Source organism: Dama dama, chromosome 5, assembly GCF_033118175.1.
Source record: "Dama dama isolate Ldn47 chromosome 5, ASM3311817v1, whole genome shotgun sequence".
Taxonomy (NCBI): domain Eukaryota; kingdom Metazoa; phylum Chordata; class Mammalia; order Artiodactyla; family Cervidae; genus Dama; species Dama dama.
In genome coordinates this window covers 82,944,002-82,958,019 of record NC_083685.1, presented here as the reverse complement: position 1 = coordinate 82,958,019, position 14,018 = coordinate 82,944,002, and the positions used below count along the sequence as shown (strand labels likewise).

The following is a 14,018-nucleotide window of genomic DNA, read 5'->3' as shown; positions in this document are numbered from 1 at the left end:
TGTGAAGATGAGACAAAAATTCACATGAAACATTTCAGAAGTTCCTTACAAGGTTAAGACATAGTTGAAAATACTAGTCATAAAGCTATATATATTTCTATTACAATCAGCATCATAATTAAGTACAATTTTGCTTTCTCTCATATGTATGAGAAAAGTATATTTATTTTATTTGTTAATATTAGGAATACACACACAGAGAGTTTAGAAAGGGTTTTACAGACGTGCAACCATTAAATCAGTTTTCCTTTTTAACTATCAGGAAATAATTGTGAAGGACTTAATAAATGTGAAAGCTTTGAAAGGCTGAAAAATCCACTTGCAGTGTTTTCACTTGCATAGGGAAATACATAAATATCTATCATTCCAGGTATAGGGACTCAGGATACTAAGATAAACAGACAAGCCTATCCTTTCAGCTTAGCTTACCCCGTCAGGATCACAAAGGCACCAGAGAGAAGTAGATATCCTGCATGCATTTTCCAATCCTCAAACTGACACAAATATGTAAGATGAGCAAAAGTCTTCTAAATCCCAGTGCCACCTACAAGTGCCTGTCTTCTAATAAATTCTTCTAATACATACAGAACTGCTATGCAGTGCAGTGCTCTTGAACCTATAATTGTAACCTTCAGTTACATTCCTACAAAGTTTGAGGTATGAGCCACATGTTATTTAAACATTCAGATGAAGACACGGAAATGAAATTTAAAAGGTACAGTCGTCCCTTGCTATCTGTGGGGAATTGGTTCCAGAATACCAAAATCCACAGATGTTCAAGTCCTTTACGTTAAATGGAGCAGTACAATGAATACAGTCAGTCCTCCTATCAGCAGACACAAAACCCACAGAACACAGAGGGTCAAGCATGTATCTTAAAACAAAACTAAAAAATAACTACTGATTTTATATAAAGTACAACACATTATAATCATATAAAGACACCAATGACTGTAACTGTCTGGTTCTCCTGTGCTATGTGCTCAGTCACAGTCGTGTCTGACTCTTTGCGACCCCATGGACTGTGCGACCTGCCAGGCTCCTCTGTCCATGGGGATTATCCAGGCAAGAATACTGGAGTGGGCTGCCATGCCCTCCTCCAGGGGATCTTCCCAACCCAGGGATCAAACCTAGGTCTCCCACATTGCAGGCAGACTCTTTACTGTCTTAGCCACCGGATCACCCAAGAAATGCTGAACATCTATCTGTGCAAAGCGACTTTTTTTGAAAAAAGATTCCTCCTCAAGAAACTTGCACTCTAGCAGGAAGATTGAATTAATACACATAAAACACCACCATACATATGTAAAAATAATAAAATAATAAGGATACAAATTAAGAGTCACAGGAATTCAAGGGTAGTAAGCTCTGGATAGTTCAGTAATGTTCCAGAGAAGACAGGAAGATTTAGGCAAATCTAGAAGTTCAAAAAGATAAGCAGAATGAGATGAAACCATTCATACTCCAGCCTCATCAGGCTTGTCCAACACTTCATACAATATAAAATTACTAAAATAGATGAAAGTAGAGAAAACGTCACCCAGGCAAATGACAGAAATTTGAAATGAGGAGAACCAACCAATTAGCCCATATAATGCTTATTATGGAGAAGTTAAAATTTTTAAAGTAGGAGTAATATCAAATTGTATAAACCACATGGAAAACATTTCTAAAAATTACATGGACTTCTGACATGACTTTTCTCTTGTATCTATTCATACTAGTCTTTACAGCTTATGAGAAACATGACTATCTCAGAACCAATAAAACTTTTTGCTCATCTGCAAAAAGTGGGCACTCAACCTTAATCAAAGGTGCTAATTATAACACAAATTAGAAATCTACTAGTCCTTGCACATAAGGTTGTGTTTGTTTTCCTTCATATTTTCTATGAAGTGCTTCATGGATTCCGATAATTTTAGTTTAGAGCCAGTTTGTAACTCAATTTTAAATATTTATATTCCTGGAGCATTTAAATATTTGCATAAATGTCATGAAACAACCATAATTTATCCTGTAAAAACACAATTTACCAGATTATTACTATTAGCTTCATTCTGTCTGCTTTCTTCATAATTCAAAAGGCACTAAGCTGGCCCATTCATTCTGTGAATATTTTAATATAAGCTCTGCCAGGTACCTTCTAGATTGCAGAGTTCTCATTCTCAAGAATTTCAGAACTCAAGGTAAGTTAGAGGTGACAAATAAACCAGTAGCTGTGATGCAGTGGAATAACTACTACAATAAAAGGGTATTACAGCAGGAGAGAAAGTAGGAGCAGCATCAGGGAAGGCTTCTGAGAGGACCTGATGCCTGAGTTTAGTTTTGAGGGATGAGGATCTGATGAGGTAGATAGTGCAGGAAGAAAGATGCCCATCAATTCATGCCAGCCTCTACGTCAGGTTCTAGAAATAAAAATAATACACACTGACCCTAATTTCAAGACACTAGTAATCTTCTCAAGAATTTACTTCAGAGAAAGGGCTTAAAATTTGGCCTTAAAAATGAGTCTACACTCAACTTTTTAAAAAATGAGTTCACTGTGCACAAAAAAAGCCATTATTACATGATCCTATTTACACGAGACTCAAAAATAGGCAAAACTAATCTACAGTGACAGAAGTCAAAACACTGGTTACCTCTGAGGGGTAGTATCAACTGGGAGAGGGCAGGAAGGAACCTAGTGGGGTGTGGGAAATGTTCTTTTTCTAGATTTTACATGGTGGTTACTTGGGTACACATCTAAGATTTCGTCAAGCTGTACAGTCAGACTTGTGCACTTAACTATATGTAAGCGATAGGAAGGCACTCCCACATCTGGGAAGCAGCATTCTCAAAGGCAAAGAGCATTCAGGCCAGGACCAGAGCACAGAAACCACAAGTGCTTGCTGTGCTAGGCTGACTTTAAACCAGAGGGTACAGGTGCCTTCCACTGCAAGGCAGTTGAGAATTTCAGAAAGACTATCCTGGTGGAAAAATAAATAATGGACTGGAAGGGTATGTGATTAATAGTCCAGGAGACAGATGAAGGTCTTTTCTAAGGCAATGACTTTAAAGGTGGAAAAGGAACAGAAGACAGTAAGAAGGCAGCACCAAAGGGACACTGTGACTGATTAAATATGAACAGAGGAAATAAAGGAAGAGTCTCAATTGATGACTAGGTTTCTGGCCTGGGCCTATGGGTAAATCACAGAGATATGCATTATAAAAGCAGATTTGTAGAAAAAGAGGTTGCATTTAGTTTTACACTCGACTGAAATAAGAAATATGCTCCAATCAAAATGGAACATTTTTCTATGAAATGTTATTCACTGCCAAGTGTTCATTCAGATGATGTCTTATTTCTTTGTAATTTAAATATATCTGCTTGGCAATCACCTGTCAACTTCTATTTGAATCTCTAAGACGGTATCAGTGATATAACAACATAAAATGCATCACCATTAGGTAATTGCTCCTTACTACACCTCTAAGCCTATAAAGAATAGGCAATTTGTCCTTCCATAATCAGCTATAAAGAGGTTGAGTCAACATCTGACAAAATGAATAACTTCTGATCTATAAAATTCCACACAGTGAAAGACTTCATTTATAGATGCTTACATAAACTAAAGAATCTCTAAACCAGATTTATTAATCAAACAACTGTTCTAAACCCATCACAGTTTCCCACCACAGCTGCTCACCAACAGATTCCAAAACCAACTTTAAAGCAGAGCCAAAAATGACATAATAACATGCCTAATACAACTAACCATTTTTTTAAAAGTAAAAGGTGCATTTAAATACATATATACTATAGATATGAAAACATGAGTTTTAGGCCTCCAGGCACACACACACATATATCCAAACCAAGCTTCCTCTAAAAATTCAATCTAGTTTTTAGAAAAGATTGTTTTGATATGCAATTCATTCATTCAACAAATAGGCATTGAGGACTTCCCTGGTTGTACAGTGGATAAGAATCCGCCTGCCAATGCAGGGCACACAGGTTCAAATCCCCCTCCAGGAAGATTCCACATGCCGCAGAGCAACTAAGCCCATGTGCCGCAACTACTGAGCCCAAGTGCTGCAACTACTGAAGCCTGTGCACCTAGAGCCTGTGCTCCCCAACAAGAGAAGCCACTGCGATGAGAAGCTCGTGCACCACAATGAAGAGCAGCTCCTGCTCGTCACAACTAGAGAAAGCCCAGCACAGCAATGAAGACCCAGTGCAATCAAAAATATATAAATAAGTAATTCTTAAAAACAAAAAAATGACAAATGTACACTGAGTAGCTAATATATGATAGGCCCTGTGTAAGGGCGAGGGATACAGCAGTGAGTAAGACATACATGTCCCCACCCTCGTGGAGTTTTATACCGTAGTAGTAGTGGTATGTTGTGTTGATCAGTCACTAAGTTGTGTCTGATTCTGCAATTGCTTGGACTGTGGTCTGTCAGGTTCCTCTGTCCATGGGATCTCCCAGGCAAGAATACTAGAATGGGTTGCCATTTCCTTCTCCAGGGGAATCTTCCTGACTCAGGGATTGAACTCGTATCTCTTATGTCTCCTTATTAGCAGGTGGGTTCTTTACCACTGAACCATATATGATCATGAAAACTGCATTCTAGAGCAATGTCTTCCTTCCACCCCAGTCTCTCTCTAACTGATCACTGCAATGAACCTTCCCTGAGCCTTAAATTAAGACCCACATGACTGGAGATTAAGTGTTAGGATTATTCAATAGGAACTTCAAGATAATTAGTTGATCAAAACAAGACGACTTCTTGGATACTAAAGACTAGATAAATAAAAATAACTTTAAGGACAGCACCAGCTTAGGGCCTTCCCTGGCAGTCCAGAGGTTAAGACTCCAAGCCTTAACTGCAGAGGGGCATGGGTTCAATCCCTGGTTGGGGAACTAAGACCCACAATCTGTGCGGTGTGGCCTCACCAAAATGGAAGAGTAAACCAAAAAAGAGGAAAAGAGATATACAGACAACAGGATCCAACACAGGACAACAAAGGAAATCTCCAGGACAGCAGCTAGGCTTTAATCACAAGGGCAAAAGGTACAGACTGGAGCAGGCCAGAAGGCTCCAGGAAATGTTTTTTCCTAATATGGTGAACTGAGTGAACATCTGAGGTATATTAACATATGGAATAGATTTAACATTTGGTGGCAACTCTGGGGGCTGAATTAAAGTAAATAGAAACCTACACAAATAAAATAAAAGCAATTAATAAGGAAATATTTAAGAGGAAATAAAGTGTACAGGAAAGGGAAGTAATCCTATTCATAGTATATTAAATAGCTTAGCTGAGAAGAGCACTTACAAAGGCCTAATATATAAACAGTTAACAACTATCTCTAAACAAAATTAAAATATACACATACTAAGAAGAGAAAACGGGAGGACAGGAGCACTTATGTGTGTGTTGGGGAGTGGTAGCAGTGTTAAAAAAAAAATCCAAGTCCTCGTCATATTATTTCAAGACATAAGGACCAAATTAATAAAGGGTTCAAAGTACTGGCTGATGGCTAGAGGAAAACTGGCTAGATGAAAACTGGGAGAGGGAATAACAGTACTATTGTTTCCACAACAAGCCCTGTAAAATCATTTGATTTTAAATTATGTGCGTATATCATTGTGATAAAGATTAAAACCAAAAGACTAAGAGAAAGAAAGGCATTAGCCATGGGGTATAAGAAAAATAAGGTTAGATTTGTTTTTTAAAGCTATTCATAAAATTTAGTTTAAAATCATTTGGATTATTTACAACTAATGAGAACACTCTATATGTTGATGTGAATTTTATTCTCGGCTTCCAAAGTAACTCTGTACAACACTTGAAGCACGTAAGTTTCCAACTCTAACCTCACATCCAGCAATAGAATGATACTTGTCACTATGGATGAAAAGTATATGGATATCAAGGTATAAAAATAAATTGGAAATAAATAAATCTCTTTCCAAAAAATCACTTCATGAACAAAATTACTAAATACTATATATTAGTAAAAGACATTCTTAAGCGTTCATAAACACAATACTGACTGCCATTCTAGTCTCTCAATGACTACTCAGGAATGTACATTATTAGATTAAATACCTGAACTAAACACACAAAATTATGTATTAGTTTTAAGGATCCCATGTTTTTAACTACAATTCAAAAATCTTTAGCAATTTTTTTCAAAGTTGATGAAAGGAAAAGAAATTCTGGGATGGCTATATTGTTCAGTATACTCATCCCTGTCAGCGCTTCACTCTTTACCCTCCACAAACATTATGTGGTTCTCCAAATCTTCTCTCCATCATTTATATATTCACCCAATCAGGCAATATTTGCTGAGTACAAAATACACTAGGTACTGAATCTATCTTGGTACTACTGGGAATGCAGTATCATGACTGACAATTAATATAACAATCACAAGTTATGAACTATGCAGAACAGCCCAACACTGATAGAAGACCTCTTCATGTAAGATGATATGAGAAGGCCGATCTGAGGCAATCCGAGCTGGGACTTCAGGTATGAAGAATGAGCCAGATGTGGGAAAATTTGTAAACAGTCTTTCTAGGCTGAGAGGAAAACAGGTTGACAGCAAAGGGATGACAGGATCCCATCTGAATTTTATGATTACACTGGCTGCAATGGAAAACTAGGAAACTATGGGAAACTAGCAAGAGATGATGGTAGCTGAGTAGTGGCAGTGAGGATGCGCATAAGTTGACAGACTGGACTAGATAACACAATAGGCAACAGACTCAAACTGGGGATAAGAGGATAGGTCAGATGGTGAAAGAGAGGAAGTGAGGATATCTATCAATTTTGGGCTTTAGGAATTGTGTTGTAATAGCGGTGCCATTTACTGTCACATGGAAGACTAGGAGAGGCCTAGCTTGATAGAAGAGTCCTTCGCACAATGCAATCTCTCTAGACTCTTTTACAAGTTATTAGGAAAAGGCAAGACACCACAGCAGACCTTAAAAGCTTTTTTCTGCACGGGTAAGATGTTAACACAATCTAACTTTATAGAAATGAAACAGAAGAACTTCCTCTGTAACACCTCACAGTTTTGCTCCTAGCGCAGTCCAGCATCAAGGACTCCAACCACCATCAATTTTCCTGAACCTTGTTCACAAGATAGTGATAAACACAGGATTTCTCTAAAATAAAGAGAGCCTTATATTAGTATTAAATTTCTAATAAAAATGGGTGAAAAGGGAAGGCCTTCATCTTTGAACAGATGGATCTTCTAACAGAAGGCCTCTGACTATCAGTAAATACCATAAAGCTGGTTTTGTCAGGTTTTAGGGTCAGTAATCAACTATCTACCTCCAACCTCCAAGAGCTCTTTCTTAGTAGAAGAAAGGAAAGAGGCTGAGTGGGTGGCCCAATTTAAACACAAATATCATGAAGCCCAAAAGGTAAAAACAGAAGCATAAACAAGCCCTGAAAAGAGAAGCCACGCTTTCTGGAAACGGTATGGAAAGAACTGTCATCAACAAAGATCCACTGTACAGCACAGACAACTCTACTCAATTTTCTGTAATAACCTAAATGGGATAGGAATCTGAAAAAGAATAGATATATGTATACATGAATACTCAATCGCTTTGCTGTTCACTGGAAACTAACACAACATTATAAATCAACCATACTCCAATGTAATTTTTTTAAATGTAAGATATAATTAAAAAAAAAGAAGTCAGTCCTATCTTAGCCTTCTCAGTACCACTATCAAACCACCAACTTTTAATCCATAAATAAAAATCTCTCCACCTCTGCAGCTGGCTAACAATGCAGTTTAAACTCTCAGCATTAAACTCTAGTACTCCAAAAACAGATCTTCTATAGCCACAACAACAAAAATAATCACGTTCCTAACTCTTCCAGTGACCTATCATAAAATCAAGGGCCAAAAACCTTTCCTGTCTCTTGGGAAAACACCTGGCTATAGGCTAGTCACAATATTCCCAACTCTAAGGAACTTACACATCTTTCTGGAAGGCAACCCTGAATGCTGTCACTGTGAAGTTTCACTAACCGAGCACAAAGGAAAACAATGAACAAGAAAAAACAAACAACAGCTGTCCAGTTTGGTAAATGGCGAGGCCGTTAATGGTCAAGTGATGTCACCTCATTCTGCTCATCCTCCCCAAATCCAGGGTTCACTGGTGTATTTATCTCCTCTTTGTCACTGACACTCCATATGGAGTGTCAAACTGGAGATTATGAAGAACAGTATCTTTGTAACTACTTAGGTGACTAAAATCCAGTGGCTAACACTCCATGCTCCCAATGCAGGGGTGCGACCCCATGGACTGTAGCCCACCAGGCTCCTGTCCACGGGGATTCTCCAGGCAAGAATATGGGAGTAGGTTGCCATGCCCTCCTCCAAGGGATCTTCCCAACCCAGGGATTGAACCCAGGTCTCCAACCTTGCAGGCAGATTCTTTAGCGTCTGAGCCACCAGGAAAGCCCCCCAATGCAGGCAGGTAGGTTCAGTCCCTGGTCAGGGATCGAGATCCCACATACTGATCGAGAGCCCACATACTGATCTAGAGCACACACACTGCAACGAAGATCCGGTACAGCCAAATAAATAAATTTTTTTTAAAAACTGCTCTGTTTTTCTCCTTTACATGTAATAACAGTTGGTGAGGCATACTTGCAACAGGCTAGACCTACCACTCCACACTAATGCTAGAGAGTTCACTGGTAAATTTAGCAAATTTCAATGAAGGCAAATTAGTGTCTTAATAAAAGAGAACAGTGCATCCCAGAAAGTACCAACTGTGAAATTCAATTTCCATTTACACAATGATATGTTACACTAAAGCAGCTAACATCATCATCAGGGTTAGTGTAATACTAATGAAAATTTAATATTAGTACTATAAAACATGGAGGATAAAATCTTGAACAGTCAACATCTTAGAGCACATTAGGGTTGGTGGGTTAGAAAAATGAGAAGTTCTGCAATCTTCAACTATTACATGCTTAATCATTCCACTAGCAAACACAATGACCTTTAAGTGCTAAATTCTTTAACAAACAATTATTGAGCACATACTATGATTTGTTTGTTTTTTTCTTTTTTTTTTTTTTATTAGTTGGAGGCTAATTACTTCACAACATTTCAGTGGGTTTTGTCATACATTGATATGAATCAGCCATAGATTTACACGTATTCCCCATCCCACCTCCCTCTCCACCCGATTCCTCTGGGTCTTCCCAGTGCACCAGGCCCGAGCACTTGTCTCATGCATCCCACCTGGGCTGGTGATCTGTTTCACCATAGATAGTATACATGCTGTTCTTTTGAAATATCCCACCCTCACCTTCTCCCACAGAGTTCAAAAGTCTGTTCTGTATTTCTGTGTCTCCTTTTCTGTTTTGCATATAGGGTTATCGTTACCATCTTTCTAAATTCCATATATATGTGTTAGTATGCTGTAATGTTCTTTATCTTTCTGGCTTACTTCACTCTGTATAATGGGCTCCAGTTTCATCCATCTCATTAGGACTGGTTCAAATGAATTCTTTTTAACGGCTGAGTAATATTCCATGGTGTATATGTACCACAGCTTCCTTATCCATTCATCTGCTGGTGGGCATCTAGGTTGCTTCCATGTCCTGGCTATTATAAACAGGAGCACATACTGTGAAATGAGTATGGTGGCAGGGCACTTGCAGGTCACCAAATACTCCCACACACTCTGCACTCCCACAGTACTCCCTTCTATAGTACTGTAGCACTTAATATATTGTGTGTTATTTATAAATTTAATTCGTAAAACATTTAGAAGTTATTATGCCCATTATCAAATAAACACAAAAAAAGAACCTTAAAATAGAATTCCTAATATTTTATTCCCACCTCCCATGGATAGTCCTACATACACTTTGAAGTATATACTGTATATTTCAGTGGAGAGCATTGACCCAGGTTATAAGAGAAGGGGTCTCAGTCATCTCTGTTCCTTCAATGTCTAAGTAGCCAATGCTCAGTAAAAATTTGCTGAATGTATGAGTAAAGAGACACTTCAAAATGTGAATCTACAACAAAATTTCCTGACATATCCTAGCTGCTTAGTCTAATGTAACTGCCAAATTCTACTCAAAGAAAAGGATTGGAAGAAATTTACCCACTGTATTGTATTACCACAATTTAAAAACTAAGGACAATTTTAATTTAGCCAATTCTTACTTTAAAAAAAAAAAAAGCCTTATAATTCTATTTCCAGAATGATGCAAGGAGAGGAGGAGCATGAAAAAAGAATTAAAAAACTGGAGAAGATATTCTGAGTTCTGAAATGCTCTAAACTGCAACTCCTTCCATTTGTTTGGTTTTTTTTTTAATGCCATGCTCCAAGCATTTAGAATACATTTTTAGGAATACACAGCCACAAACTTAAGATGCAATAAAGAACTGAAGTAAAGAGATGCAGAACTTATCTGCTATAATTTTCACTATCCATAAAGTATAGTAAGCATATTATACTTTAGATAATATATGCAATTTAACTAGAGTCAAGCCTTCAAGGGAAAGCTTGTGTTCTATTTAAGAAAGATGGAGATACAAGCCAAAAATAAAAGTTACCACTAATACATCTCCTTTGAAAAAAAAAAGGTTAAGGTATACTTCAAGGAAACTATTAATTTTTATTAAGCTGATACAGAGTGTAGCTAAAATAGTATCCAAAAGCAATCTTCTAATTTCGAGAGCTTATGAAATGTAAACAAGAAGTCACTAGACTGCCCTTTCACTTAGGTCCAGTAGGTGTTATCTGTCATTAACATAACACTGCATTTCCAAGGCCCCATTCAGCAAGATAAACAGCCAGTAACTCCATATTTGAAGGTGGCAATACGCACTTGACTTTTTTTTAATACCACTTAATTATGGTTAGGCATTATTTAGGGCTCGCTACTTTTAAGTAAAGCCAAGCAAGTAGGTATTTCAATAGTCTGTCAAGATAGCTTTTTACTTGTACAATGATTCATATAACACACATTGTGTATTTGTCCTATCACCCTCCCCATTCACCTTATACAATATAAGCAAGCAGCTAAGACTAACAGATGTAAGCTTTAGTACCTATTTAGATTATTTACATGCCTCAAAAAAGTTCTCAAACTATTTTCTAGCTCTATCAAAAGCTTTATAAATTCCTTCTACAACCTTACTAAAAAAATTCTATATCAAAGTCTGACATTTAACAAACAGTATCACATTCAAAAGAAGTACCCACTTTATTTTTATTTATCTAAAAAGCTCATCTCTTCTCAATGTTATACAGTGGCAGCCTAGATGGGAGGGGAGTTTGGGGGAGAATGGATATAGGCACATGAATGGCTGAGTCTTTTCCCTGTTCACCTGAAGCTATTACAACATTGCTAATTGGCTATACCACAATACAAAATAAAAGGTTGTTTTTAAAAAAAGCTCCTGGTTTACATTTAGAAATGTTGTTTTATCAACTTGCTTCTCTTTCTTGCCTTAATCTTCCTCTGCAGCAAAAATGATAAAACATAAATTCATTCAAACAAGTTAAGTAAGATTTTAACAAATATTTTGCTACCTCTTCAAAGATAGGTTTTAAAATTCAACAAGCAGACAACTTCCTAACAAACTGAACAAAGACCTTCAGTCAAATCAGTTTAAAATACACCAATTGTTAATTTCCTTTATATTTACAAAGGTAGAATCTTATTTTATATGTGGCTAGAGTTAGATAAAAGCTTAATTTCAGAATTCCTTAATGTCAGCTAAATCACCCTCAAACTTAAACTAAACAACTCTAAACCTTGAAGCTGTAAATCAGTTTGACTGAAGTCCTCTTTCATGCCATGTAAGCCATTGCCTAATTGAGGCCAGACCTGTCAGGCTCAACAGCATCCCGGAAATGACTAGCCTACTAGAGCTGGAAACACATCAAGAATTTGGAATATTTCTCATATTGAAGCCAAGGAAAAAAGTTCAAGCAAGATTGCCCATAAGAACAATCAGTATACTGTTCCACAGGGTGAAAAAAGACCTAAAAGGCATATTTTTGCTACTCTGGTCATTTCACAAGGATACATCAAAATTCTTATGTAATTTCAGGTGATGGCCCAATGAACTTACCCCTTTCCTTCCAACATACGAATAAGAGTTCGCTACTAAATTCTCATACTGAATGCCCCTCTTGTAATCTAGTTCTTTTCAGCTACTAATACCATCACCTGGAGCATGGCTGGTTTCTTGACTTAGAAACCTGTTAACAATAAATGCCTAACACCTAAGCTGCTTAATGGTGTTTTTTTTACTTTTCACCAAGAAATACAAGCACAAGCGCAAGCGCGTGCGCGCGCGCACACACACACACACACACACACACACACACTCACTCTCTCTCAAATCCCAGTCATGAAAAATTAAGTCACATTCCGGCCATAAACTGAGCAATAGACACTTCCAGTTAGCGTGTGCTTTAGTGATCATGGACAGTGGTATCAGATTAAGTGGTAGGGGGTTGGGGCTGTTAACAACACACTGTGCATCAGAGCCAATAAGCAGCAGGCTAGAACTGGCAGCAAGAAGGCCGGTCTCTAAAGGGAGCTATAACACAGTATCAGAATGCTGGATTTCCGAATGCCATTTTATGGGGAGGGAGGGGAGGCGAACTGGGGATCAAGTGCAAAGAAAGGTTCTGACCAATGTCTGAGGCGATGAAACCGAAGACAAGGTCTTGTGGCAACACCAGCTGTCCAGTCTCATCTCACCTCAAACACAACTCAATTTCAGGTCGTTCTCATCAAAGTCAGCCGCTCAAAGGGTGAGGGGGTGGCAGGCAGTGGATGGTGACAGACCCCCAAGAGACTGGCAAAAAGCCCTTGGAAAGGGAAGACAGCACACAACTGGAAGGGGCTTCTGCAAGCGAACAGAGAGCATTGCAGCCGCCTTCTCCCTGCCTTCCAGCCAGGGCTGTTAGGTACGAGGTTAGGATGTTGCTGGAAGTGATAGGAGAAAATGGCAGTAAAGGAAAGGAGGTGGGGGCTGCAAAGGGCTGGTGCCACCCAAGGAAAAAGGGGAGGAGGACTCCCCTGGACACATCCAGGAGAACAACGCCACCAGAGAGCACGGTCAGCGCCTGACACCCCTCTCACTGGGAAAGCTTCGCCCCCGTCCACACGATCCTAATCCCCAAACCCTGCTCCCACCCGACCCTGCTCCCCGGCAAAAATCCCCATCGTGGCCTCCTTTCCCTTCCGCCTCAGGCGCCCCACGCCCTCAAGCTCCCCTCCCCTTCCCCGGTCACCCACCCTCCGGGCGGCCCGTCGCCGGCCTCCCCGGCAGCTCGCCCAGACCCCTCCCCCCCTCACCTCTCCTCAGCGCCTCCTCGTAGCTGAGGAATCCGATCCGTGACTCCTTGGCGCCCATGCTCCCTTCATCCCCTCGGCCGGGGGTCGGAGCCCGCTCTTGCCCCCACCCCCCCTCCCGCCTTCTCCTCGGCGTCCCTGACTGACGGTGTCGGCGTCCCCCGGTCCCCACCTCCCCCAACACTAACAAGTGCGGCTTCTGCCCCGGCGGCTCCTCCCGGGCGCCGCCACCGCCTCCATACCGAATCACGTGACCCGCTCCCACCCCGCCCCCTTCCCCTCCCTCTTACTCCGCCCTTCTCCTCTCTCCTCCCCTCCCTTCCCTTCCCTCCTCACGCCCTCTTCCCGCCCCCTCCCTCCCGCAAGCCCCGCCGAGGGTCACCTGACCCGAGGCCGGGGATTGTTCCGGGTAATGGCCGCCAGGGGCCACCCACTCCGCCCCGCCTCACGCTTGCCGCGCGCAGGGGCGTGGGGGCGGGGCCAGACCCTGCGCGCAACGCATCATCACCACCTTCCGGCCAATCCGAAGCCGCGAGGCCCGGGGGCCTCCGCCCGCCTGAGGGGTGGTGACTTCCGGGGCGCTTGAGGCCGTCCTCCCGCCCACAAGTATTGGCACTCGCTGGGCCGTGTCGTAACCCTAGACGGTTGGTCT

General features: G+C 40.3%; 1 protein-coding gene across 1 annotated transcript in view; it reads right to left on the bottom strand.

The window, feature by feature from the left end:
* Positions 1–13,576, bottom strand: part of USP32 (ubiquitin specific peptidase 32) — a 192,641-nt gene extending 179,065 nt beyond the window's left edge. The window contains exon 1 of the mRNA XM_061142699.1: positions 13,370–13,576. Within this exon, the coding sequence (XP_060998682.1) occupies positions 13,370–13,427 (58 nt within the window). The 5' untranslated portion in view covers positions 13,428–13,576. The remainder of the gene's footprint in view (positions 1–13,369) is intronic.
* Positions 13,577–14,018: the final 442 nt, after the last annotated feature.